The following is a 26,250-nucleotide window of genomic DNA, read 5'->3' on the forward strand; positions in this document are numbered from 1 at the left end:
CAAGAAAGAGGGTTTTAATCAACAAAAGACAGGCTGCCTTCTCTTTTAATCTTTATTTAGGAAAATAGCAATCAAAACCTTTAGATGCTTTTAAAAATAGCTATTTGAGGTCTCCTAAACTTAGTTGTGTCAAGGAAGAAAGTGAAGTGGTGGTTCTCAGGGCACTGCAAATATTTATTTTAGACCTAACATCAATCCCCTCCCTTAAGACACCAGTTCCTGGAAACCCGAAGAGGCAGTTGCTACTGAAAATAGTGACTCCTCATTATTGTTGTTTCTTTGTTGGTCAGTTCAGGTATTTGTTTTGCCAGGAACGTTCCTGTGTGGCAGCCGAGTCATGGTGACCAAACACATGCACTCATGCACCCACAGCCACGCAGGACCAACGAACTTTGCACTAATGCCCTTTACCTCCGACCTGCCAACAGCCTGGTAACCCACTGTGCTTTGGCAGTGCATGTGGGGTGTGAGCTGTTTAACTTGAGATTCAGAGACTTCTTTTTCTGACATGTCCAAGCCTTGCACTGCAAAAGGACCATAACCCAAGTGCCCCCTTTCCTTAAGCACCCTTTTAAACAAACATGAAACCTACTTCCCAAAGCTTATTTTCCGTAATGACACCTGGCATGAACAGGCAACCCACAGTCACATGCTGACTCACAGTCTTCAAGTGTTTCCCTGCTTGGTGACTTGACTTTGCTGTTTGCCACAACAAAAAGCAGTACATTGCAAACCCACCTTCCAAATTTACTTTTAACACATTTGTTGCAAATGGCAGCGCAAGGACCAGTGTATGGCTGGTCTCAGAGCTGCTGTCAGGATGTCCTGTTTTCCGTCTGCTCCTGTCTCTTGTTGAAGTATTTCCTCTGCTCCTGTATGGCTTGTTCCAGCAAGGGCACATTCATCCCTTCCACGCAGGTCAATATTCGTGCCTTTACCACAGGACCCTCACCTGGGAATATAAACAGGAAGTTTCTGTAGAAAAACGAACCAGATGCAGCAGCTCGGAGGCAAAGAAAGAGGTTCCCTCAGGCAGCATGTGGCTTCAGCTGGCCAAATAACCATAGCCTGAGAACTTGCAGGAGACCGGACCAGCCACGTGCCTCCACCGATGCAAGCAGCATGCCCAGGAGCAGGTTAATTCAGTGATGTGCTTTCCCTCTGCGCTGTTGGCTACAAAATGCTGGTGGCTGACACTGGGCTCTCCTTGCTCTGGGGTACGCTGAGCCCAGGACATGTTGGTGCCAGTGCCTGCCATGCAGCATCCGTCTGCTTCGCAGCTGGACGAAGTTTGGTTTTCACTGTCTAAAAAGCATCAGGGATGGGTCTAAGCTCAAGAAGAGGACAGAACAAAGCTGGGCTTAGAAGAGGCTCAACATTGACTATAACCAACGAGTCATCAGTGGCATTCAAACGGTAACATGCAGCTGTGCAAAAGTGGCCAAACCTTGGTGACATAGCCACCATCTCAGCCTGCTCCCCTTCTACCCCTACAAAATGGGGCCAACTCACTCCTAAGTGGTGACCAAAATAACATGCCTTTCTAAAGAAACGTTGCAGCAGTGGCTTAGCAGATCACTCATCACATGCCACGTGCAGTGTGGGTTTCCACATGCCACCAAGGATTTCAATGCCACGAATGCGACTGCTCGTTATCAGGTGTGGCCAAGAAAACATGTGGGATTTGCTTCACAAACTCACTGCCCAGCCCAGATCAACTCCCCACGCAAAGCACCGTGCAACCAGAGTAACGCTTAGGGCACCCCAGGAAAGGACAACAGGGTGCCCTACATGACAGAGCCTGCCTGCATTCCTCACGCCCCGTGTCTGAGGGCAAGGATATAATTAGAGCCTTTCAAGGATGGCAAAGACCAACCCAGCCAGCTCACAATGACGTATTACTGCAATCAGCCATGTTTGGAGCACAGATGATGTGGTGGCTGGCAGTGATGCCAGAGGGCATTAGCACAGGTTTCACAAGCTCAGTGATGCTGCTAAGGCACTGCCTATTTCTAATGAAATCTGTGCTAGAGTACCAGATTTTCACCAAGGTATGGGGGGCTCTTCTCATGGTCATCAGGGAGAGACAGGCTGCTGAATCATGCACTCATGTGACCGGAGGCAGCTGCAGGAGATGAGCCTGCCTTGGCCAAAGCTGACCTCAAGTGACAGCATGTCTCACCATGCACCCAGGGAGCCAGGAAGGAGCGGATGGACCATGAACAGCAGCAAAGGGCACTGGTTCTCAGAGCATTTACCTTCCCTGTGTTCAGTCTCTCCTAGGACCATGTAGCAAGATCCTAGCTGGGCTTGGAATGGCTCCACAAACCTGGTGTCGATACAGACGTGGTAGTGAGCTGAGCTATGCTGAGCAGTGAGAATGGCTTCGGACCGGGCCAGGTCGTAGCAGTGTAACCTGGGAACGATCGATTTGGGAAGCTCAGCAGTGCAGAGGTAAAACAATTACAGACAAAAGGAGGGGGATAAGCCAGTGAAGGAAAGTCCTGGCCTGAAGGGAGAGCAGGGTACCTTCTCACCTGCCAAATGTCCTCAGCGCCTCCCCCTCTGGGACTGAGCTGTTGATCTCCCATGGGAAGTAATAGACAGCAGCACTTGGCAGCATCTCACACAAACTGGGCCTGCAGTAAAGCAAAAGATCTAAGTTCATGTCACTCTAGTACCTGATATAGATACAAGGTGACACTGTCCCAAAACTCCTTCCCTGCCCAGAGCTCCCCATCCAGGGGGCTGCAGCAGCTTCACAGCTTCCTTGCTGAGTCCTGTTTGCAGCTCAGCGCACGTGCCAAGCCCCAGGCATCATGGCATAAAGAGGGGCTACCTTCCCCCACCACAATTCAGCATGAACAGCAACAGGCAGCCCACCAAAACATCCAGGTCCTCCCCACAGGTCTCCCCCAGGCTATGGGTGGGTTGAGAAAGGTTAAGGAAGTGGGGGAAAATGGTGATTGAGAACTTCGGAAAGTGCGAGGGACCAAGATGCAGGAATAGACCCAGGTGCTGGCGTAAGGGGGTACCATGCAGAAAGATTGAAGGCATGACCCTCAGTCTGTTCTCATTCTGCAGGACAGGAAATTCTGGCAGTGTGTGATCCTGAAGCTGGAGAACAATTACTTGGATACATGCCAGCCTGGTTTCATCAGTACTCTAGTAGGGTTTAGAAGACGAATGATGAGGAGTGTGATGAGTGAGAATGATGTGGCCCAAGATAAGACTCAAGTGGGATGTCCTGGAGCTACAGCAGTGGAGCAGGGCTGGCACAAGCAGGCCAGCCACAATGCAAAGCACACAGAAAAGCAGGAATGCAGAGCAGCTTTGGCAAGATTTTAATTCTGCCCAGCCAGTGCTGTAGCCAGGCTGTTGGATGTGCCCAGAAGTGGTTTCTTTTGGCATCATTTTCCTCTCCAATTTCCCTTGCAGGTTGCCTGTGTTTGGCATGTTTCCATGTTCCATTTACTGCTTTCCTCTCTGGTTTCTTGCCCTGCTGCGGGGGGACAGCAAGAGCTGCACAATGGCCCTGGCAGAGATCCCTGCAATACAGACTAGTGGGGCCACCCCAGCAGGTTTGAAGACCACCAATATTGATTATGCAGCAGTGGGGACATGCTGAGCTGCAACCCTGTGGCTTTAACGCTTGGTGCCATTGCTCAGGGGGTTGCAACCTTGCAAAATGCCCCACCGCAGTCCCATGGAGGACTGTTGTGAGAGGCCACTGAAACCAGGGTGATCCTGGCTCACCCTGGGCTCTGCGCATGCCCGAACTCTGGGTTTAGCTGCCCCATGGTCCCATACAAGGCTGTGCACACCCAGGTGGGCTGTGAAACCCCTCTGGCAGGGTTCCTACCAGTAGCAACAGAGGTGGAAATCCAGCTCTGTGCACGCTGCCGCTCCCTGCATCTCTACCTCACCTAACCCAGATTTAAAAAACAGGTTCAATTCTGCACCTCCTGAACAGGGCAAAGGCCACCCTGCATCACTCGAGTTTTGCTCCTGAATCACACTGTGCAGCAGGATGGGATCAGCCAGGAATGCAAGGTGCTCACTGTGTATTTAATGCATTTTTTAACGCTTGCCCAACCCCAACTGCAATACAGTATGTGCCCACTTAATGTGCTATTTAATGCATGTGCAACGTCAACTGCAGCATGTTCCATATGCATTTAAGGCACACTTGGCCCCATGTGCCTCTTGCATGCGGCTTTAGCGCACTATCTAATGCAGTATGCTATAGGGATGTTTAATGAACTATTTAATGAACTATTAAATGCCTGGCTGCCGACACAGCATGTCATGTACACTCTCAATGCGCAACTTAACGCACAATTTAAGGCACGCCAGGGCCCAAACGCAGCACGCTACACGCACCACTTAATGCGCGCCCCCTGCAACGCACCACACGCCCGCTCGGTAGTCTCACGCACCATCAAATGCAGCTCAGCCTCAACGGCCAAACGCTGCGCGCGCGCCCCCGTGCAGCCGGCACCCCCCTGCAGCGCGTTACGTGCATCCGGGTGCGGGGTTAAGGCAGGCGGAGGGGCAGCCCGGTGCCTGCTTGGAAGCGCGGCACGGCACGGCACGGCACGGCCCCGCAGCCCCGGCACGGCCCGCTGCTCACCGCTCCGCTGCCGCTCCCCGCGGCGGTCACGTGGCCGGAGCGCGGCGGCGCGCTGCGTGACGTCACGCGGGGGCGTGGCGGGGCCGAGGCCGGGGCTGAGGCCGGGGCCGAGCGGAGCCGCAGCCGCCGCTACCGCCGCGATGATGGTGATGAACGCGGACCTGCGGAGGGAGCGCGCCGCCGCCACCTTCCAGCCCGAGCTGCTCACCCACATCCTGGACGGCGGCGCCGAACGTACCCGCCGCCGCAAGGAGATCGGTGAGGCAGGGCCCGGGCTGTGCCGCCGCCGCTCCCGGCCCGGTGCCCCTCGCTGAGGGGAGCGGGGCCGGGCCGGGCTGGGGGCGCTGTGAGACGAGGCCCGAGGGCGAGTCTCCAGGGAGGGGCGGGAGGAGGTTTTGGGGGGGGGCGTGGGGAGGAGCCTTTGGGGAGAGGGGAGACTCCGGGGGGAGGGGGGGCGGTGAGGGGAGGGTGTGCAGGAGAGGGGCCGCCTTGCGGAAGGGGGTTTGTCTGGTGGGTCAGAGCAGGAGCGGGGTTGTGTCCCTGGTCCCCCCGCCTCCCCATCCCAGGGGATTTGGGGTGGCCCTGGTAGAGCTGTGTCCTCTTCCTCCTCACTTCCACCTTCCTCCAGAGGGTAAGGGGCAGCTGCCCATGGGCATTTCTCTTTGGCCCCCTCCCCTCCTTTTTGCTTCCTACTACACTCCTGCCCAGCAGTACAAATGTGACCTGTTTCTCACCCACCTCTACCATGAAATGTCACATTAGTGAAATACCTCCATCCTCTTCCTTTTCCGGGCCCACGCTGGCGTGGGACTGTCAGAGGCTGGTGTGTGTGCTGAAGAGGGGACACGGAAAGTCTGCAGCCTCTGGGCACTTCGGTTTGTAGTTGGCGTAGTGGGAGCGATCGCTGTGCCCTTCTGCAAGGACTTCTGCGGGTATCAGAGTCCACGAGGCGGTCTGATCCCGCACTGACGATGGCTGAGGCTTTGAGACTGTTATTGAGAGGCCTGAAGGTCTTACAGCAGCGAATTGACCTCCAGAGTGCTCCAAACTTAAAATGTGGGTTATGTGTGGCAGGGGAGGGTGCTCTGCTGCTAGAGTCCCTCTTGACAAAAGCGTGAGACTCTTTTCTGACTTCATTAATTTTTAATTTTCTGTTCTTGTACCTTAAAGTACAGCAAGTGAAATGTTGAATAGTTTTGCACCCCACAGTCTGTTGAGGTCTGTGGAAACTGAGTTTGTTTTCCTCTTCTGTTCTGTGTCCCCAGAGGCCTTAGTTATTAATGACCCTGACTTCCAGCATGAGGATTTGAATTTCCTGTCCCGGAGCCAGCGCTATGAACAAGCCATCAGGAAGAGCTCTCTGATGGTGATGAAGTTAAGAGAATATGGAATTGCAGATCCGGAGGAGATCTACTGGTTTAAAAGGTACCGAGCTGGTAGAGTTTGCTTCTTGTATGTACTTTGATCGTCACCAAGGCCATTAGAGTTGTACTTTTCCCCTGTGCTTGCTGCCCAAAGGGAGCTCAAGACCTGGATGAAAGCCCACTGAAGTCTTGGCTTCAGTGAATTTCAGATGAAACCCCGATTTCCTGAATTTTGTTTTCCTAGATTTATTACTAGAAATGCACCATTAACAGTTGCACCCTTTTTATTATATATGGTGCAGAAAGTAAAAAAATGAGCCCTTAGTCTGATTATTTTTTTCCCAAAAAGGAGCAAAAAATAGGCCCAAATATTTTGAATCTGGACAGATCTGGTGAGGTTGCAGCTTCTAATGAAATCTTTTAAAGCTGATTACTTCACTTTGCACTTAGACCTAATGAAGTTGCATTACAGGCATATTTGAAAATGTTCCAAGATAGCTTATAAATTCTTGTTTACAACTATCTGTCTTGTCTCCCTCCTCCAAGCTCCTGGTACTGTAGTGGTTCCCTTTGACCTTAGAGGTTTTTTGTTCTTTTTGACCTTTTGTTTATCTGATAGTATTACCCTTGGACTGAGTTAATAAAAATGTTTTTACATCTGAGTTTCATTCCTTCCAGCTTGCAGGGAACTTAGTTCCTGACTGAATGTATTTTTCCCCTTAGTTTTACTAAACTCATTCTGATGTAATCAAACAGAAACTGCTTAACAAAGAGATTGCCCAGCTCTAGAAATCTGGACGTAGCACCATGGATATATCCTCTGGCATATTAAATGAACATTGCATGTTAAATAATGCACTGGTAGAATCACAACCCCCCCTCTTGACTGGATTTGTAGAAAAGCTGTCATTGCCCTCAGGGTATGAGTATTGGAACTTAGCTGAAATCATCTTGTCTGCTGTAGTTTTAATTTTTAAGAAATTGGTCTACCTTAACCTGTGTCATGAAAGTTTTTGTGGAAGTAATGTAAATGATCATCCAAATATTGGCATCAGTGGACAGGGATAACAAGAAAAAAGTTCAGTGTCTGGATGAGATGATTCAGATACTGCATGGTAGAAGTTAATAATTAATTTTTCCTGCACAAAGATTATTGGAGGTGACAGGGAAGTTTCTTCAGTTATTTTGATGGAGAAAATTCTGAGAAGCCTATCCACTGTACCAGCTGGGAAATTCAACAAAGTTTGCAATGTAAATGCTGTCTTTTGGTTGTATTACTGACAACATTTTATGAAAACAGGACTTTTCTGAAGCAGTCAAATGATAGAATCTAGTTTTGTTTTCCCATAAGCTCATTTGGGAGTCAGCAATTCTTAACTTTAGATGGATGAAAGCTCAGTATTTCACATAGATACCAAATAATACATTACATCTGATGTGATATGGGTAGTAGGTGTGACTAGTCAGAATTTATGATCCAGAATCAACTAAAACAATGAGGAAGGCTTACTTTTTTTCAGGAGTCAATTCTAATTGCAGACATTCAGGATTTCAGAAGATAATTGCAGTTGCTGTAAATTGACTGTATTTTCCAGTGTCTTCTGTAATAACATGTAGAATGAAAAGCAGTGCAGTTACTTCTTACCTACAGGTGAAGCTTATTTGCTCTAAGAACTATATGCTGTTAATATTCTAGATTTGGATTCTTAACTATAATACCTGGTATTTGCAAGGGAGGATACTGGCTGACTGCTTCTTAATAAATGGCAGAAATGAAATTATTATTTTTTCATCCTTTGATTTAATTTATGTTTTAACGCCTGTCCCCACTTTCTCACCTGAGTGTCAAAATTTTTTTTTTTAAGCTTAGTGAACTCCACCCGACTTGCAAAATTAAGTTTATTTCTGTCACGTATCCAAACATGCTAATTGGCGCTAACTAGAAGGGACTTCATTTGTGTAGAAGGTGACCTGGAGAAACTACATTTGGGCCTATTTGTTTTTCCAAACTGGAAAACTGAATGGATGTGGTGTTGTGACGTGCCTTGAATGAAGTTTATGAAATAGATTGAAGTCCTTCGTTCAGATGTCAAGTTGTATTTATTGTGATTGACCATCGGATCTTTTATGTCTGGAAGCTCAAGGTATTTTGCCAATAATCCCTCGTGCCTTGTGATTATCCCCAAACAGCAGGGACAGATTTATTTACATATGGATTTTTTGATTTAGTTGTTTTCCTGTAGCTTTTGTATACTACCAGAAGTTCACTAAGTAGCTTTGTATCATGACTGATACGTGACTTTATAGTTTAATTTATGAATGGATGAGGAGAAATGCTTCAGCTGCCCTGGAGATACGCTTAAACGTTTGTTGCTGCTGTGACACGTCAAAAAATGTTCCTCCTTTCTGTTTCCACAAGGGCTTTGTTGAACTCCAAAGCATAAGAGGATCTGTTAAATATGTTTAGAAGCCATTTTAATTGCTTCTCATCTAAGCAGTTTTTTCTGTGTCTTAACATCTGTCAACACTGTGGTTGCTGCTGTGACTACAGGTTTTGAAGGCCAGCAGCCTTAAAGTGCCAGTATTTAAGATTTCTTTTACAGTCTTAACTGCAGCAAAATGTAAGTCAGCATGAAAATGGGAAATTGTTCTGATGTGTAATGCTACACAGCTCTTTGAAGAGAGCAATCCAGTCAGTTTTAATTCACCTTCAAGTTTAAGTAACCTTCACTGAGGAAAATGGGATTAAATGAAGAAATGAAAAACACTTGGGAGAAACTTGGTCATAGAAGAAGAGAAGATCCGAGAGCTGCAAGTCAACAGATGGTTCCTGTGTTCATAAGCATTGCATGAATGTGCACTTTACCTGTGAGAATTTGTCTTTACTTCTCATTTTGACACTTAAGTTAGGACCTGCATTAGCTTTCAGCAAATCACACCAGGAAAACTGTTGTAGGGGCCCTACTAGCCACCGCTAAAAGCATTAGGAGTGGATGAGTCTAACTTGTTTTTTTTTATACAAATACTGTGGTAGTAAACTTTTCTAACCGTTAGCTCTGAAGTCCAGTAAGCACAGGTCAGACACACCTCCTGCTCCTTCTCCACTGAGGTGACCCTTCGTGCTCTTCCTTGAGAGAGTTACCTCAAGAACCACAAAAGAGTAGAAAAGCTTGCTTGCAGATTTTGCTTTAAAGTAAATGATCCTATTCTGTGACCCAGTTTTGCAAAGACATTCTCAGGCTGCAGTTGTTCATTTAGCTTCGGAGTCTCTCTGAAAACAGACTTTGCTCCTGCTGTGCACTGTTCGTTGATAGATATGCTATCAAACCCATCTGTCAAATGCAAGTGCCTCGTACTATGTGGGTAGCATTGGTTGCTCTGAAGCCTGGAGAGATCTGTATTGCCAAAGTAGCTTACCACTACACAACTACTACACAACCTTCTCCTGTAAGTGGATTTGGATCTGCAGCCCTCCTCTTGGCTCGCTGATTACTGTAGCAAGTCTGACTTCAGACCAACAAGGCGGTCATTGGTCGTAGATCAAGCAACTACTGCTGGCTGCAGCTAGGCACTTCCAGTTGTGATGGAGCAAAATACTTCAACAGTTACACAACGCAGCCTCTGGAGAACAAGCTGTATAGGTAGTGGGAGATGCCAAGTGGGAAGGTAGAAATTGGGAGGGGAAGGAGTAAGAGTTTGGAGAAAGAAAACCTGTTGGTCCTCACTTCACAGCTAGTACCTCTTCTGTTTGCCCTGTGTCATGAGGGAAACGGGATTCTCTCTCATTGTCATTCAAGTGGGGAAAAGGCATGTTGAGAAAGTCCCAATCATTCAGTGTGGAGTATGCAGAGCTGAAAAGTTTCTGCTGTAAATTAGCTGGGTTTCAGTTCTGCTTTCAACTTCGTTAATGCAAGAAGCTGTTAAAATGCTGCATGTTTAGTCAGTGAAATAGTATGCCCTTCTGACCCAGGGATGTTAAAGTTTCTGCCTGCAAAATGTCTGTCTTCTTGCTCCTATCAGAGAAGTGCTAGTTAAGCACAAAATATCTGGCACTTGCGATTAGACTTACTGATAGGCAGTGAAAGTTGCTGGTGTGACCTCTAAGAAGGTTATTTTTTTTTCTGGAGAATTACCTTCAAAGAAGCAGTATCTGACCTGATTTTTCTGACAGCAAAGCATGTGCCTGCACCTTTTTAACAAGTTGTTTCATTGGCTTCTCAAAATACGCAAAGAACTGTTCAAGCTCTTCGCAAGCTGCCCTGAAACAGTGTATTTCAAACTCGGCTCTCATTTTCTCCCTGTCAGTTTGTCCTTTTTTGGCCCAAGGAGTAGATGCACAGTAATTGTGTTGTAGGCAGTAAGCAAGTAAAGGGTGCTGCTGTTGCTATATGGGTCCTGGCCTGAAAGAATAACCCACGTAGGAAACCTCAACAATGCTGAAAAACATTCAGTCTCACTGTCCTTGTAGCATGTTTAGGCCCTTGATCACTCTCATAACTTCAGCTTTGTAAACGTGTGCTGCTGTAGGCAATAGAATATGTTCTGGTAAAAGAAATGTCTGCCTCAACTCTAGAGAACTCTAGACACTGTACCTGCACTGACACCAGCTTAAAGTACAGTTAATAAATTAATCACCAGCATTAGATTACTTGATCACAATAGTTTTGGTTCTGGAAAAATCCATGGCTCGGTCAGTCTTGTCCATTTAAAAACTGTTCCATTTAAAGTAAGTGTCTTCAACAAGCAGTTCAGGGCTGCTGAAGAAGCTTTGCCCTGCTTTCTCTCACCTGAAGACTGAATTTCACAGGTTGTATAGGGAGATGGTTTTGAGTTACTAATTATTTACTCCCCGCTCCAAAGCACTCATTTCAGGCATGGTGTAAAATGCCAGTCACAAATACTGCTGGAATTTGACAAACTATATGCATAGCATGTGCTATGCTGCAGATCTGTGTTGGCAACACACTCTTAAATGTGCCCCCAGAGCAGGTATTAATACCTCGAGAGGGAAGGATGTATTTCCCTTGTAGGTATCTTGGGTAGGTGGGAGAGATCTTGTATGTAGGTATTTGTGCAGACCGCTCCTTTTCTCCTCATCCATCTTCAGAGTTTGGATGGAGTAAGTGTTCATTTACAGTAGGTTAAAGACGGAAAAACTGTTCAGACTGCAGAGTGTTGAAGGGAAGATGCTGTCGTTTACTACATAGCTTTTACACAGTGAAACTTTCTAGCATGTTTGTGTTCTGGAGCTTTTTTTAATTGGGAATGTGCTTTGCCTGCCATTGTGGCTACTAAATTTCGTAGAGCTCTCTCTTATGAAATAACTTCTGTTTGATTGAGGCACACCTAAAATGTCTGATTTTTCTTCCATTCCCTCCAGCACTAGCCTGTAACAGTAATTTTCATTGAGGGGTGAGGTCCTGATCTTGCAACTGATAGAAGCAGCTACAGGGAATACAGAGATCTTTGGAAAAGCACTTGGTTACCAAAGAAGCCTTTTCCTTCTCAATACGCTGTGCTTCTAGCTAATAGTGGTCTAGTTCTAGGTTGCCAGCAGCAGTGGGATTTATTCCCACTGAGCCTGAGAGATGGAGAAGAAAATTGGTTTTCATGTCTTCAGTTTTATGTTCCCCACGAATCTTTGTATTTCCCCATTAGCATTGCTCCTGATGCCTCCATGTTTGGAGGTTGCCTGTAGGACAAAAAAAGGTTGAAAAAGCAAAGAGATTATTTGTCTTGTGCTACAGTTGGAGAAAAGCCTTTCAGGATCACAGTAACAGTAAGACTGAGATCCAGATCCCTCTATTTCTCTCCTGTAGAACATGCTTGGGCAATTTTCCTGAACCTTTCAGTCTCCACTTCAGCATGTTTCAAAAAACCTTAGAGATCCAAGCGACTGATGCTCAGAAGGAGAAATGGCTGCCCCTGGTCCATGGAGTCAAGATCATTGGCACCTACGCTCAAACCGAAATGGGACATGGTTAGTTCCCTTCAGGGATCAATGGGTAACCTCTTTTCTGTAACTCCAGTTTGTAAATTGGTGATGCTCCCTAGGTAAATCTAAAAGGGGGAAGGTAAAATAGTTCCGTTAACCATTGATGTTTCATGCCTTGTAGCCAGACAGCTGCTACATTTTGCATCCCAACGATCACAGAGTTAGTTTTGATCTTTTCCAGAATGCACCTCTTAGCTGATCACTGATTTTGTAGTTGCTTACCGTTGTTTTAGGGTGAGGAGGTTGTTCCAAGCCCAGGGAGTCTGAATTTCACTTGAATTGGTTGGAACACGTCAGTCAACAGTACTGTGGGTTTTATTTTTGCTTGAATTCGGGGCATGTGTATTTCAGAGTTCTTAGTGCATGACTGGCCTTTATAAATATACCTTTAGATGCAATGTAGCATGGTGAGGTTGTGCTTTTTTGTTCTTGAAAGTAAGGCATGCTTTGCCCCAAGCACTTTTCTTCCAGATGCTACTCCACTGCGGCTATACAACTTTATGGAAAGATCTTGGTTTCAAAGAAGAAAAACATCTTATTCCTACTGCTGGCGAAAACTACTTTCTCTTCTTCAAATGGAAGAATATTTAATGTGTCAGAAAAGTCTTTTAGCCCAAAACTTGGAATCATGGCTGTTAAATACCAGCAAGAATAGTTTAACAAACCAAAGGCTTCGGTGCTTGTGCTGGCATCTGAACTCGGAAAACATGATATGTACAAGTCTGGACACTTGCAAAAGTTAGATGGTGATGCCAGTTGCCTAGTTGTTCAGTTGCAGCTACTCACGGTAGCTGAAATGTTTGTAGAAGATGCAATGGAGGACACCCTGTCATCTGTTCTGCTTGGGAGAGGCGGAGTGAGCAAACCTAGCTCGAGACACGACTGGATGGCAACAATAAATAAATGCCTGCTGACCTCACTTGATTTTTCACACCAACTTCTTTAAATCAGACACACATCCACACCAACTTGGTATTTCACATTAGATCAGTGCACTTTCTTGCTTGGTGATGGCCTGGTTTGCTTATAGTTCTTGTGTCACTTGATGGTAAAATTAGTATTTTGACACTTAATAGAACAAATATGGTGGTAGTATGGTAAAGTGAATGTACTTATCGTGCTGAATAGTTAAAATGCAACTGTTTGGCATTCCTGCTGTGAATACTGAGTGTCCAACTACTTCATCAGTAAGGCTTCTGCAGTAATTGTCACTGAGCTCTGCTTAATTTAATCCTGATGTTTAGAAACTGCTATGGGGAAACAGACCTCTGGATTACTGAATTGAGTCCTAGCCGGAATGGGTAGTTACTCAGTTTTATCTTAGCGAGTACCTACTTGAGAGCCTGTGTTGATTTTAACCTATTTCATAGTGATTAAGTCTCTCAAAAAATATAAAAGAAAGAAAAAGCACAAATAGCACAGGGATGAAAAGGAAACAAAAAGGAGTAGTGGAAATACTGTACTGTTTCTACTTGGTTTGTAGCTACAGTTAGTAAATAAGGATTTTCTTTCAGTCTTTGTCAGCTGTGTGCTTCTCACCAGGACTGAACTCACTTAAAAGCTGGTGTTCCTGATAACCCATTAGCCCCCTGGTGAGCTTGGTCACTGTTCGGTCAAAAAGCTTAGAAAACATTGCTACTGGGTTTATTAGATGGTTGAATTTATTTGTAGGTGCCTGAGAATATCGGAGAAAAGAATTGCAGTTCTTAGGAAGCTCTAGGGATAGAGCTAGTTCATATGAGCGTGTTTAGAGGTAACACAAGAATGCACTCTTCTTCGATAGGAATGCCAGCTGAGTTTGAGCTAAGCTCAGATCAGTGTGCTTTCCATAATGTATATCTCATTTAAATATATATATTTCTGTTAAAGACCAATTACAGTATTTCATACATAAATGGGCCAGATGAACAAACTTTGTACAGAAGGTACTGATCTTCAGTCTATATTCCTGCTATATTAATGCTCCAAAGCTATCAATATTTAAAGATTTAATAAGCATTTAATTCTTTATATCAGAATCTAAGAGAGCACTTGGCTACTTAACCGTGATGTTTGGCAGCACTCAGAGGAGGAGTGGTTCTAATGAAACAAGTTTAATTGGGGAGACTTTGTACTGTTGATTTGCAAGCTGAAAATTTTTGGCTTTCTTGCCAAGTTTTTATGTTCACAGCTTTGACTTACACATGCAGAGCACTGTCCTTTTAAGAGAGCTTTTAAAAAATAACAGAAGTTGAGTTGGAATGTAATATATGCTAGTTGTGTCTGATCTTTAATTAAAGAAAAAAATGTACTATATAGTACAGACAGTTTCAAAAAAATAAAGTTTGGTGAAAACCTAGCTCATTCAGTTGGGTAAATTGGGACTTCTATCAGGTTCTGCCCTCAAACCATGAGGGGGAAAAAAAGAAGTGAACTTTGTATCTTTGGGTGAAGGCTCGCTTCTGCCAGCCAGATCACATCTTCAGCAATCTGACAATCTGACTCAGCCCATTTAACTTAGGGATGCTCTGGTTTCCAAACCATAGTGAAGGTCTAGGCTGTATTTTGGTTTGGATTAATACATTTTTTATCAGTCATGGTGCATCAAAAATATGAGAATGTTGCAAATACGTTTTATGTATGATTAGAAAGAAATGTGTTGCAGCACGTTTATTTCAGAGTAAGTGTAATTTCTTATTATTCAGGCTTGAGAAAAGGACAGTGCTCTGGCTTTCTAAAATACACTTGCTGAATTCTGATTTACACGTGAATCATTTTTATTTTTTTTCTTTTTGTCTCTTCCTAAATCTCCACCATGAATCCTCATGCTTGCTTCCCTCCCATAATGTTCCCTTCACACTCCCATCCCATGACACTTCTTCACAGCTTTGTTCATCGTGGACGGCCTGAACCTCTGGACCTTCATCTGGGCATGTTCCTCCCCACACTTCTCACCCAGGCAACCCCAGAGCAGCAGGATCGCTTCTTCATGCCTGCCTGGAACCTGGAGATCATTGGCACTTATGCCCAGACTGAAATGGGCCATGGTACAGTACATTCACTAAATGCTATTGCTAAGAATGGCTTTGTGTACAAAGGATTCCCCTGCCTGGGAAAAATGGTGTGTGTTTACCCCACAGTCTTTACACGTGCAGCTGTGGCTATAACGAGAAGTGGACTGTCTCTGAAATTTTTAATAGATCATTACGCCATGTGCTGCTTGCCCTTTTTTTTCTTTTCCTCCTATGGGAGAGTTTGATGCCTGTAGTTCTATATGTGAGCACACTGGGTGCTCCTCTTGTGCCATTCAAGCCCTTATAGATTTTGCATATGGCTATGGTGATGTCAGTTTGATGACATCTGTTCATTTCTACACTTACCATTCTTTCCAGTGTGGTTTCTGCTTTGCTGTACTTAATGTTCGGTGTGAAGACAAAAGGACAGAGCTTTAAAGTACTGAAAGAAATGCCAAAAAAAGTAAGAGTTGCTTGTCACCTTGGGACTGACCTTGGATCAGAGAACACGTGGATGATGTGGTTCCAATGCTCGTGTTTTGTGGGAAGCTTTATTTTATTTCTTTATCCCTCCAGATTTTTAGTTCACTGCCGTATGTTCTTTGTAATTGGACCATGAAATGTGGGGTTTTTTTAATTCTTTGTCGCAAGTAGATTTTGTTGCTGTTCCTTTGCTTTCAAGCTTTGAAATGGATTTTGATAACTCCGGCAGTATTGTGATTGCAACACTTTTAATCCAAGTTTCAAAGGGAGGATATTATGCCTTGGAAAACTTTAATTTTGACATCTGAGAGTTGCAGATGAGAACTATTTTCAAAAAACGAGCAGGATTCACCTTTGTGCTGAAGTGAAATATAGAGACTGTATGAAGCATAAAGTAACTGCAAGTCTGTGGAGAATCTCTTGCAGCTAGTGAGGTTTGAAGATCCTCTGCCAGCAGTGTAAGTCTGTGTTAAGCTGCCTGTGGAAGTCTACCATTAACTCCATTCTTTGGAAATGCGGTTGCATCAAGGAGATATCCTTTTTCATGTTGAAGCTCTTGTGTAGAGTCACTGGCTCTGTTTTGTTCTGGCAGTCCACCCTACAGGATTGTTCACAGCTTGTCTTACTCAAGCAAGTAGGCCTGGTGATTTTTTTTTTTTATTATTTTTTTTTTTTACCGCATGCAGGGACAATACCACTGTTCAGGCAGGCGTGTGAGAAGTAAAGAGTTGGGGGCAGAAGACAGACTGTTGCTGGAATTGTTACCTTCATTTTTTTGCAGTTTCTTCATCTACCTGCATCAGTACCCTAGCATATGCATACCTTGCTGTCTTGGAGCTATGGATGATTTCATTTGGGAGAAACTGCTCCATCAAGGTGGAGAATGTAGGCCTGATGAGGGAATGAAGAGATGGTGGGCACTACTTATTTCATCTTGTGGCTGAAAAGTGTATGATTTTTATTTTGCAATTTAATCAGATTGCAATTTTAGTGAAATCCAGGTGAGCATGTTTTTGTGGACCTTTTAACTGAGAAAGGACTTTTAGTGTGTCATAGCAAAAAGGTGTCAGATCAGAGGTGCTTGGAAAACTGCTTTTAGACCACTGGGGAAAAAATGCAACATGTTTTCTGAGGATTGACTTCAGGTCTCAGAACATGGTCTGACTCTCACTTGTTCTTCCTTAATTGGTTGATATTTAGTCCTTTATATAGCCTAAAAGCAAAGTTAAAATTTGTACATTACTACTGTACAACTTTCCGTTGTCTAGTTCTGTGCTTGTCTCTGTTCTGTGACTGACTTTCTGCCAAAACAATGTGTTTGCTTGTTTTCAGGAACTCATCTTCGGGGTCTAGAAACTACAGCTACTTATGACCCTGCTACCCAGGAATTCATCCTCAACAGCCCCACTGTGACCTCCATTAAGTGGTGGCCAGGTGGACGTAAGTTTATCACTGTGTGTCTAAATCTGGAAGATGTGCAGAAAAACGGAGGGAGGTGATGTCATGTGGATTATATTTACAGAATGATGTCTGAAAGTTCATCCAAAGAGCTGGCTGAAAGGCAGTTACTCTTGCACAAGTGACAAATTTATCAGAGCCTACTAAAACTTCGGGTTATCTGTGCTCTGAGTTGTTTCTCAGAATCATTTGCGCTGTATGGATTTGGCATAATTTTTGTTGGGTTGTATCAAAATCCTTGTACTTCCTTTGGCTTCACCGGCAGGTTTGCCAAGGACTTGGTATCGTATAGGCAAGAGAATCATATTGTGCAGCTTCTGTTGACTCGAGCAACACAGTTTGTCTAGCTGTAGAATTCGGTTGAATTCTCAGTGTTGTAAATCTGGTTTTCTAGCGCATGATGTGGTTAAGGTAATCTCAAATCCTGCTCTAAGGAAGGAGACTGTGTATATATGTTTGACTTTGATGGTTTTTTTTCCTTCTGACTCTCACTCCTTTTACAGTTGGAAAGACGTCGAACCATGCCATTGTTCTGGCTCAGCTCTACACTCAGGGCCAGTGCAAAGGGCTGCATGCCTTCATTGTTCCCATACGGCAGCTGGGCACCCATGAACCTTTGCCAGGTAAAAATGAATGTTATAGGTTTAGCACTCATGGAATATGTTAGATCTGTTTCTCTGAAAATATATATAGAGCTGCATATGTCTTGTTAATGTACATGGCTTATTTCACTAGCTGATTTGAGTGAGTAGTTGCAGGTTACAGGGCTTAAAGGAGTCTTTTCTTATGACTGAACTACCACTAAATGATCTTTAATGTCATACTTTCAATGTGAAGGTTAGTTTGAGATTTGATTTTGTCCCTAGTGTTCCTCAGCTATGCGTTTTATGAGGCAGCACGTCCTGCTTTCAGAAAAGGAGAGAATACCTTTCATCATCATCTGGCTAGAAGTGAGCTGGATGATCTTTAGAGACAACTTCCCCAGGGACTGGATAGTAGAACTGCTTGTAAATTAGGAAGATCCCCATGTTTTGATGTCCTCTTGTGGTGGTTTAACCTGGTAAGCAGCTAAACACCACACAGCCCTTTGCCCACTCCCCCCACAGTATAGGGGAGAGAATCAGAAAAAACATAAAACTCATGGGTTGAGATAAAGGCAGTTTAACGGGACAGAAAAGGAAGGGAAGATAACAGGAGAATACACAAAACAAGCGAGGCATGGTGCAGTTGCGGACCACTGCTGACTGATGCCCAGCCGGTCCCCAAGTGGCAGGCTGCCATCTCCCAGCCAGTTCCCCCCAGTTTTATTGTTCAGCATGATGTCATATGGTATGGCATATCCCTTTGGCCAGTTTGGGTCAGCTGTCCCAGCTGTGTCCCCTCCCAGCTTCTTGTGACCCCTAGCCTCCTCGCTGGCAGGGCAGTACGAAAAGCTGAAAGGTCCTTAACTTGGACTTTAGTCCAAGTTAAGTAACTTTAGTTGTGCTCAGCAACAACTAAAACATCAGTGTGTTATCACTATTATTCTCATCCTAAATCCAAAACGCAGCACTAAACCAGCTACTGGGAAGAAATTTTATCCCAGCCGAAACCAGGTTACTGCTTTTCCATCAAGGAGACTAAGGTCCTCGTTAGCTGTCACTCCTGACAGTGCCAGGACTTGCTAGAAAACTAATAATCTCCTTATTGGAGAAGGCTTGAATCTTGTGTGGTGTTTAGTTCCTATTTTTTAATGCAAGTGGCTTTATCTGTTGCAGGTATTACAGTGGGTGACATTGGGCCAAAATTTGGTTATGACGAAATGGATAATGGCTACCTGAAAATGGACAACTTCAGAATTCCTCGGGAAAACATGCTGATGAAATATGCCCAGGTAAAGCAGTGAATTTCAGCATATGCTATTAAAAATGGCCACTTCACATCTCTTTTGTGGTTCAATAGTGTACCAGAAAGATTGTAGCTTGCTTGTAAGTGCTACCTGGTGAGTTTAGAACTTGATAAGTGAACATGTGAAAGGGAGGAAACTTTAAAAATCAACAGGCTGTTATTTTTTTTCTTTTTTTGGTAGGTTGAACCAGATGGCACCTATGTGAAACCACTGAGTGACAAGCTAACCTATGGGACCATGGTGTTCATCCGATCTCTCATTGTAGGCGATTCAGCTCGCTCCCTGTCCCGGGCTTGCACCATTGCCATCCGCTATAGTGCAGTGAGACACCAGTCTGAGCTAAAGGCAGGGTAAGCGCAGTGAAATAAAAGAGCAACCTTAAGTGCTGAGGGAAAATTCTCAAATACTGGAGGGAAGAAGGACTGTGGTTGATGTTGTTTGCTTTGGCACTTGATAGTTTCAAAAGACTTTCATCCGGGGAGGTGAATAATCTTTTGGGTTTTTGACTGCCAGAATGTCTTCCCTCTGCCAGAGGCTTTTTCTGTGTGGTCTTAGATAGACTGGCTTGAGACGGATGCGGCTTGTCCTATCCAAGTGGAGAACCTCCTTAAAGCAGAATAGGACTTGTGCAGCAGTTTGCCAACCACTGGCGTGCTAATTCATCTGTATTTTGCTTTAGGGAACCAGAACCCCAGATCCTGGATTATCAGACCCAACAATACAAACTCTTTCCCCTCCTGGCAACAGCATATGCTTTTCATTTTGTGGGAGCCTACATAAAAGACACCTATCATCGGATTAGTGGAGACATCAATGAAGGGGATCTGAGTGAGCTGCCAGAGGTACTGTGTCCTCTGGAAATCAGAGGGGTGTTTGTTGATTTTGTGTAAGGACTCATTATAGCATGAAGAAAAGGCATCAGGCCTGTTCGGCGTTCAGTCACGAGACATCTTTGTACTTTTTTAAGATGCAGAGATCCCAAGCCCGGTATGTGCTGGTGATTTTACTTTTTTATTTGCGCTATTCATTTAGCAGCCCTTTGTGAAAAATAGTGAGAAAGCTACTGTGAATATATTTTTTAAAAAGGTGACTTTCCAGAAGTGATGGCATATCACTTGGGACTGGAGTTAAAACTGGTCTTACGCTTGTGTTGTAGCTTCTTGATTGTTCTTCCAAGTGACTGGGGTAGAACTGGTTTGTTGATCAAAGGTGTCGGTACTATACTGAAGGGTTAGGTTTTTAAAGTGGTAGTTTTCAGTTCGAGATTCTGTCTGAGAACCTGATGTGACAATAGGCATTGAAAAGAGTCTTGTACATATAATGCATAGAGACAGAAAGGTTGGGGTACTACAAGCCTTTACACGTACAGAGGTTTTCATATAAATAGTTTGGTGCAGGGGAAGGTTCGTAGAAGAAAAACAAGGCCCTGTGGGATGGTGGAAGGATGATGTTGACTCTGCTTTGTTCTGGGAGCTGCAGTACTTAACCTGTACGTGTGTGAGCTAAGAATGGGAAATAAAAAAAATCTAAACTGGCTTTGCTTTTCTCCATCAGCTCCACGCGCTGACAGCAGGGCTGAAGGCGTTCACTTCCTGGACTGCCAATGCTGGCATCGAGGAGTGTCGGATGGCGTGTGGTGGGCACGGCTACTCTCGCTGCAGCGGCATTCCTGACATCTATGTCACATTCACCCCGTCTTGCACCTATGAGGGAGAAAACACAGTGATGATGCTGCAGACAGCTAGGTATGGTAGCTTCTGTCCAGAGATATTCTTGCCTTGGCATTATGGTCTTTGTAGCTAAGCGATGAGCAGAAGAGTATCCCATATTAGCATGAAACCGGTGTCTCATGTTTGTCTCTTGCCCTGTTTTGGACAGAAAAGTATATGCCTACAACTGTTCTTTGCTAGTCGGACCCTAGGTGAGATGACTTCTCTCTGTTCAAGCGACTCATGCATTAGAGTTGCTATTTGTGGTCTCTGTTTTCAGATTCCTTGTCAAAAGCTACACCCAGGTTAGCTCTGGGCAGCGGGTTGCTGGCATGGTGTCCTACCTTAACGATCTCTCCAGGCAACGCATTCAGCCACAGCACGTGGCTGCTAGGGCTGTGACAGTACGGATCAACGATCCAGTCAGCTTGGTGGAGGCCTACAAAGCACGTGCTGCCCGGTGAGTTCACGCTTACCAGACTGAGTCAAGCAATGGTAACGTTACGTGTTTTGGGAGATGGTAGTGGCGCGCTGCCCTGTAACGTTAGATTCTTGGGGTGTGGTTTGCAAAGCTTTGCTCCATGTGTTGCTTCCGAGAAGTGACACACTTTACCAGATTGGGGTCAGTCCGAAGTGCTGTGAGGTTACAAGAGGCTACATAGAGCCTATGCATAGCCTAGTTAATCTACTGTCTGCTCCATTTTGAAATATCTTTTTCTAATTTACATGTAAAGTATATTAGAGCATACAAATACCAGTATTATTCAAACTGCTCAGACATCTGTCTGGAGAGAAACAATATTAAAACGTGTTGTGAAGGAAGTGTGAGAGCAGAACAGATGCCTACATGTAAGTATTCTAGCACCACATACCTGCTGCCAAGTGTTGTCTCACCCCTCTGTAGCTGTGTTCTAGCTGCAGCAGTGATGATAGGTGCTTTAGAGCCACAATTCTCACTCCAAGCATGTATTCAGTCATGGCACGTGACCTCTGAGTTCTTCTGATATGTTAAACTGAAATTCATATGAATTCAGTGTACGTAATCTAGTTACTGTAGCGTTACTGCGTAATCTGGTTTTCTTACTCTTAAAAAATAGGCTTGTAGAAGCTGCAGCAAAGAATTTGCAAGCTGAACTGAACCACAGGAAGAGCAAGGAGGATGCCTGGAACAGAACTTCTGTTGACCTTGTGCGAGCATCTGAGGTCAGTGATGTGCCCGATAAATGTGCTGTAAGACCTTCTCATCTCCTCATGAAACTGATTCACCTGCCTTTTGTTTCTTGTAGGCACACTGCCACTACGTGATAGTGAAGCTTTTCACAGCAAAGCTGTCTGAGATCAGTAATGCAGCTGTCCGTGCTGTCCTGACCGAGCTGTGTCTCCTGTATGCCCTGTACGGGATCAGTAAGAACACAGGGGATTTCTTGCAGGTTGGTGTCCTGCTCCAACACTGTAAATCTCTAGAGCCAGAGTCATTGTTTACAAAGATGCTTTAAATGCAAAGCAGCAGGAATGCTTCGGTGTAAGGTCTCAACTGTTGACTTCCAGAAGGCCATTAGCAGGTCTGATGGAAGGCTCTTAGCAAGTTTCCCTTGTGATCTGCCAGAAGCAGAGTTGGATGATAAATGATAATGTGGCATCTGTCTAGGTTAGCTTCTGTGTTTTCCAGTTGGTGACTAGGTGTTGTATGTTAAAAAAAAAAAAAAGAGATAATAAAGGAGATAACATATTAGGCATGCGCCAAGAGCTGTATGCATTTTTAAGTTAGTGCACAAAAGGGAGATATTATAGTCCAAATGTTATATATAAACCCATATTTCAGTGAATGGGTTTAGATTGTCAGGTATTGTTTTTCTTCTCTTCATTCTGTCAGTTTGAGAATGTATTTGTGCAGCAGTGTTTTATTTTGTCTTCAGGCAGACACGATATGTTTTGTCTTCCCCCTTCCCTCTTTGCTGCATATCAAAAAGTTCCCTGAAACTAGAAGAATTTAATATACACGTATCCATATTCTTCAAGAAAATTTGCCACTGAAGTTAGTATACAGGACCCTAAAGAATGAGTCTCCCTTCAAAGATTAAATAGCTGGGCTATGCTGGGCATCTCCTTTTGCTTGTACACTTGTAGCAAATTGCTGATTTTGTTACTTAGTGCTTAGAAAAAAACCCCAACAACTAAGAAACTAGCGTTTTATGAACTGCTGCATTTTAGTGTGTGGGAAGGCTGATGACCTATGTTAAGCCGTAGGGGAAGGTTCCTGTGACTTGTGTATTCTTCTGATAATTTCTTCCCCCTCTCCCCAAGGCGGGTATCTTGACCGATACCCAAATTACTCAAGTGAACCAGCGTGTGAAAGAGCTCTTGGCTATAATCCGTCCTAATGCAGTAGCACTGGTAGACTCCTTTGACTTTCATGATGTTCATCTTGGATCTGTGCTTGGCCGGTATGATGGGAATGTCTACGAGAACATGTTTGAGTGGGCAAAGAAATCCCCACTTAACAAAACAGAGGTAAAGAAACCTTACTTCTTCTGCTTAGGTCACATGTGTCCAGAGAAATAACTTAATTTAGGGTTGTTAATTTTGATCCAGTGATGTCAGCAGGTAATTGATGAAGGGGGGAGAAAAATCACTAGTGGTAATGGACCAGAACTAGCAACCTACTTCTGCTTCTCTGCTTTCAGCGTACTTTCTTTAGTTACTCTCCCATGTGTACCTCACATCCATCCCTGTGGGATACTTCTGAGTTTCTTAGTTGAGGGAGGAAATCATACACTCCCTAGAGAAACAACTGAATGATCTCATCGAGTTTAAAAGCAGTTATCACTTGCTGTTAATTCTGCTTAGTGACAGTAGCTGTGAAAGCCTTACCTGTTTTCTGGTAAATCTGCCAGTGTGCTCAGGCAGTAGTAGTGACTGGAGAAGAAAATAAATTGCTCCCGTGTGGTACTTAAGTGTCAGGTGTTGCATATCTGTCCTAAGGCTGTAGCTGCAGCTGAGCTAATAAAGTAAACTGAACTGAGAAGAGTTGGTGTCCCTTTTCCATCAGCTGAAACAGAACTTTAAATCCTGTCTCAGTGGCCTTTACTGCCTTTATTTGACTGACACAGACTATCTCCTGTGATGGGCTGCCAGAGACTGCAGCTGTAGTTAAATCCCACCAGAACTTACTCATTTTTTTTATACTTCCGAAGTCAGTGGGACTTAGGAGCTTCATTACAGTCCCCTTAGGAGACTTTGACCAGTTTTCTTTTAATTAAAATGCCAAATAATTGTCTGTATGGGTATAAGAAACCTTGCATTCTTTTCTTACAAGAAAGGTAGTGGAGAGGGGCTTATATTCTCATGCTTTGTGTCATATAGACATGCAAATACAGGAGTTAGCTGGCTGTTCTTAGATCTCCAAAGTGCCCCTGATTCACATTTCCGTGGTATAAAAACAAACTGCAAGATGTGAAGAGCTAAACTGTTTTAAAGATCAGGCCTGACTGTCTTAACCACTGTCTTGTCCTCTTACAGGTTCATGAGTCTTTCCACAAACACCTGAAGCCGATGCAAGCCAAGCTGTGAAGCCTGCTGGTTTTTTTTAAAATGCACACTTTTCCTGACCTGAAAACTGGGTGGTTTTGTCCTTTCTTCAGGCACCTAAATCAAACCTTTCAAATCCTGGTAGCTGTAGGACAGTGAATAATTGTAGCCTTTCTTTCCACTTTTATAAATGGAGGAGGTATTTGGGGAGAGTGTATAGGAACTGATGCCTGTTTTAAAAGTGCAATTATAATGGTAAAATTAACCTTTTAATAATCTAAGAAAGCTTTATGGATTCATACAAGGATTGCTTTTGTGAAGCTGCTAACTAGAGAGAAGTTACTGTCAGCTGGAAAGGTAGCAGGATTTTACTACTAAGTAGTTAACAGCCCTCAGGCAATAGCTTCTAATAAGCAGTTATGTCCTCCCTCCAAAAAGCATCAATGTCTTGATTTATTTTAAGACTAGCACCGCCTCTCTCCTTGTTTGGCAAATATTTATGCGATCTAAAGCCTCCTGCACAGTTTTGTGCACGTGAGTCTGCATGTGGCACTACTTTCCTGATGTAACTGGGAAGTAAATATGCATCCTTCTCTGGAGCTCTGCTTCATTCATCTCTCCAGATGTGTTTTCTAATACATCCTCCTTTCACTGCCCTGCAGAAACTCCTGACTGTGTGCCGTCTCCAACGCTGGCGCCTTACTCTTCGTTGATAGGAACATAGTAATGCTGCTCTGAGGAAGAAAACAAGTAGTAATAATCAGCTGGGTGCTGGTAATAGATGTTCTGCCCTTCTTTTAACTATTAGTATTTTCATAGCACTATCTCAAAGCACTTTACAAATGTTACTTTAGGGTGATTTGATGTGAAAAAACACATGTAGTGGTAGAAACTGCAAATTTGACCTGGAATGACGAAGCCAGTATTTAGGGGCAGAAATCAGTTCACCAAGGTCCTTGGGTCTTCAGATTATCCTGGGATGTTCCTCTGTTTTTTAAAGGCATTCTTCAAGAAAATGACAATCCCAAGTGAAATGTCCAGACTTTTTTTCCTACCCATGCATTTCCAAGGAGCTTTCTCTGATTCACTTAATTTTGGTTTTATATTGACTTGGGACTTGCACAGTGCTGCCTGGATTTAACAGGTGAAAGGTTTAGCTTTTAACCTCCTGATGCCCAGTGAAATCTGCAGCTACAACTACAAATCATCGCTGGTGGTTTGTTGTTTGGGGTTTTTTTGCAACTTTGTCCAGTAACAATCCTCTCTTAGCAACAGATAAGAGCAGCTTGAGCTTAAAATGGTAAAAAGCTTCAGCATGAATCCAAATCCCGCAGTTCTGAGGCAGTATCAGAGAAGCTGGTTTTCTGACAGCTTTTATTATTCAACTGTTAGTCTGTAATTTTGGATCAGTTTTCATGGATGAGTTTTTCCTGGCACTAACAATGATCAGATACAATGTTTGTCTCCACGTGCAGTAGCTGAACAGAAAGAAATGTTTAATTTCAAATAAAATAATCAAACTTGCCTTTTGGCTACTGAGTTTTTCAGGTCAAGTGGAAGCACACCAAAGGAAGCAAAGGGCTAGGGCTTGGCCTTTCGTTTATTCAGTAGGGCAGACTGCTGACCTGGGCAGGGATGATGGAGGAGCAGGTTAAAAATATGTTAATGAGAACAGTACTAGCTAAATGTACAGATTTAATAAATTACAAAAAAAAATGTGTTTTCAGACAAAATGTCTCTCTTTCATGCGTTGCCTTCAGTGGATCTCATTTAAAGTAACGGGTGAAGTAGAATGTTCAGAAGACCTTAGTTGGATTTTATTTGTCTTATTTCCACTCCGACCTTTCTGGCTTTGCTCTGCAGTGGGCTGGGGCAGCCGGCCCAGTCCAACAGTTACCCTTGCCTCCTGCTGCTCACAGCCAAGGCAGAAATTAAACTGGCAGAGAGCGGAGCGCTCTGTGGCGTGTTGCTCGGTGTTATTATGGCTCATAGGCGGGCAAAACCAGATCACTGCCGGCAGCGAAGATTTAAAAATGGTGTTTGGCAGCGGAAGCTTTAATTCATAGAAGGTCTTTCTTTAAGAAATTGTTTCCCCCTGTTTTTTTGGAGTTGGTAGTGATATAACAGCACGTGCTGTGCTTCCTTGCTGTTGGTGAGGGTATTGTACATGTTTTGTCGTCTTACTGCTGTTGGGGGGTG

At 44.2% G+C, this 26,250-nt stretch overlaps 2 protein-coding genes across 7 annotated transcripts; one reads left to right on the forward strand and one right to left on the reverse strand.

Annotated features, from left to right (window-relative positions):
- Positions 1–38: 38 nt before the first annotated feature.
- Positions 39–5,869, reverse strand: TEN1 (TEN1 subunit of CST complex). 4 transcript variants are annotated; one of them, XM_040581276.1, is made up of 4 exons: positions 5,404–5,869; positions 2,538–2,639; positions 2,259–2,416; positions 39–952 (listed from the first exon to the last, which is right to left on the reverse strand). In XM_040581276.1, exons 2-4 carry the CDS (start codon positions 2,621–2,623, stop codon positions 816–818), a joined length of 381 nt encoding a protein of 126 aa, XP_040437210.1. In that variant the 5' UTR covers positions 2,624–2,639; positions 5,404–5,869; the 3' UTR covers positions 39–815. The 4 variants fall into 4 exon arrangements, with proteins under 4 accessions (XP_040437210.1, XP_040437201.1, XP_040437192.1 ...); XM_040581267.1 differs by lacking the exon at positions 5,404–5,869 and adding an exon at positions 4,634–4,666; XM_040581258.1 differs by lacking the exon at positions 5,404–5,869 and adding an exon at positions 4,440–4,627.
- Positions 4,697–25,771, forward strand: ACOX1 (acyl-CoA oxidase 1). 3 transcript variants are annotated; one of them, XM_040581197.1, is made up of 14 exons: positions 4,697–4,891; positions 5,899–6,058; positions 14,858–15,018; positions 16,801–16,908; positions 17,430–17,549; positions 18,684–18,799; positions 18,995–19,164; positions 19,494–19,656; positions 20,369–20,559; positions 20,804–20,983; positions 21,621–21,726; positions 21,810–21,953; positions 22,828–23,034; positions 24,043–25,771. In XM_040581197.1, exons 1-14 carry the CDS (start codon positions 4,774–4,776, stop codon positions 24,091–24,093), a joined length of 1,995 nt encoding a protein of 664 aa, XP_040437131.1. In that variant the 5' UTR covers positions 4,697–4,773; the 3' UTR covers positions 24,094–25,771. The 3 variants fall into 3 exon arrangements, with proteins under 3 accessions (XP_040437131.1, XP_040437138.1, XP_040437148.1); XM_040581204.1 differs by lacking the exon at positions 14,858–15,018 and adding an exon at positions 11,817–11,977 and having other exon boundaries at positions 4,705–4,891; XM_040581214.1 differs by lacking the exon at positions 4,697–4,891 and adding an exon at positions 11,817–11,977 and having other exon boundaries at positions 5,954–6,058.
- The last annotated feature ends 479 nt before the right edge of the window (positions 25,772–26,250 follow it).

Source organism: Falco naumanni, chromosome 1 (genome assembly GCF_017639655.2).
Source record: "Falco naumanni isolate bFalNau1 chromosome 1, bFalNau1.pat, whole genome shotgun sequence".
Lineage (NCBI taxonomy): Eukaryota > Metazoa > Chordata > Aves > Falconiformes > Falconidae > Falco > Falco naumanni.

Excerpts from the sequence above, each read along its gene's own strand:
- ACOX1 (XM_040581197.1), top strand. The coding sequence starts at position 4,774 with ATGATGGTGATGAACGCGGACCTGCGGAGGGAGCGCGCCGCCGCCACC. Across the intron at positions 4,892-5,898 it reads CCGCCGCCGCAAGGAGATCG|AGGCCTTAGTTATTAATGAC; the intron begins GTGAGGCAGGGC and ends CTGTGTCCCCAG. Across the intron at positions 18,800-18,994 it reads TGCTGATGAAATATGCCCAG|GTTGAACCAGATGGCACCTA; the intron begins GTAAAGCAGTGA and ends TTTTTTTGGTAG.
- TEN1 (XM_040581276.1), bottom strand. The coding sequence starts at position 2,623 with ATGCTGCCAAGTGCTGCTGTCTATTACTTCCCATGGGAGATCAACAGC. Across the intron at positions 2,417-2,537 it reads GCGCTGAGGACATTTGGCAG|GTTACACTGCTACGACCTGG; the intron begins GTGAGAAGGTAC and ends GATCGTTCCCAG. Across the intron at positions 953-2,258 it reads AGAGACTGAACACAGGGAAG|GTGAGGGTCCTGTGGTAAAG; the intron begins GTAAATGCTCTG and ends TTATATTCCCAG.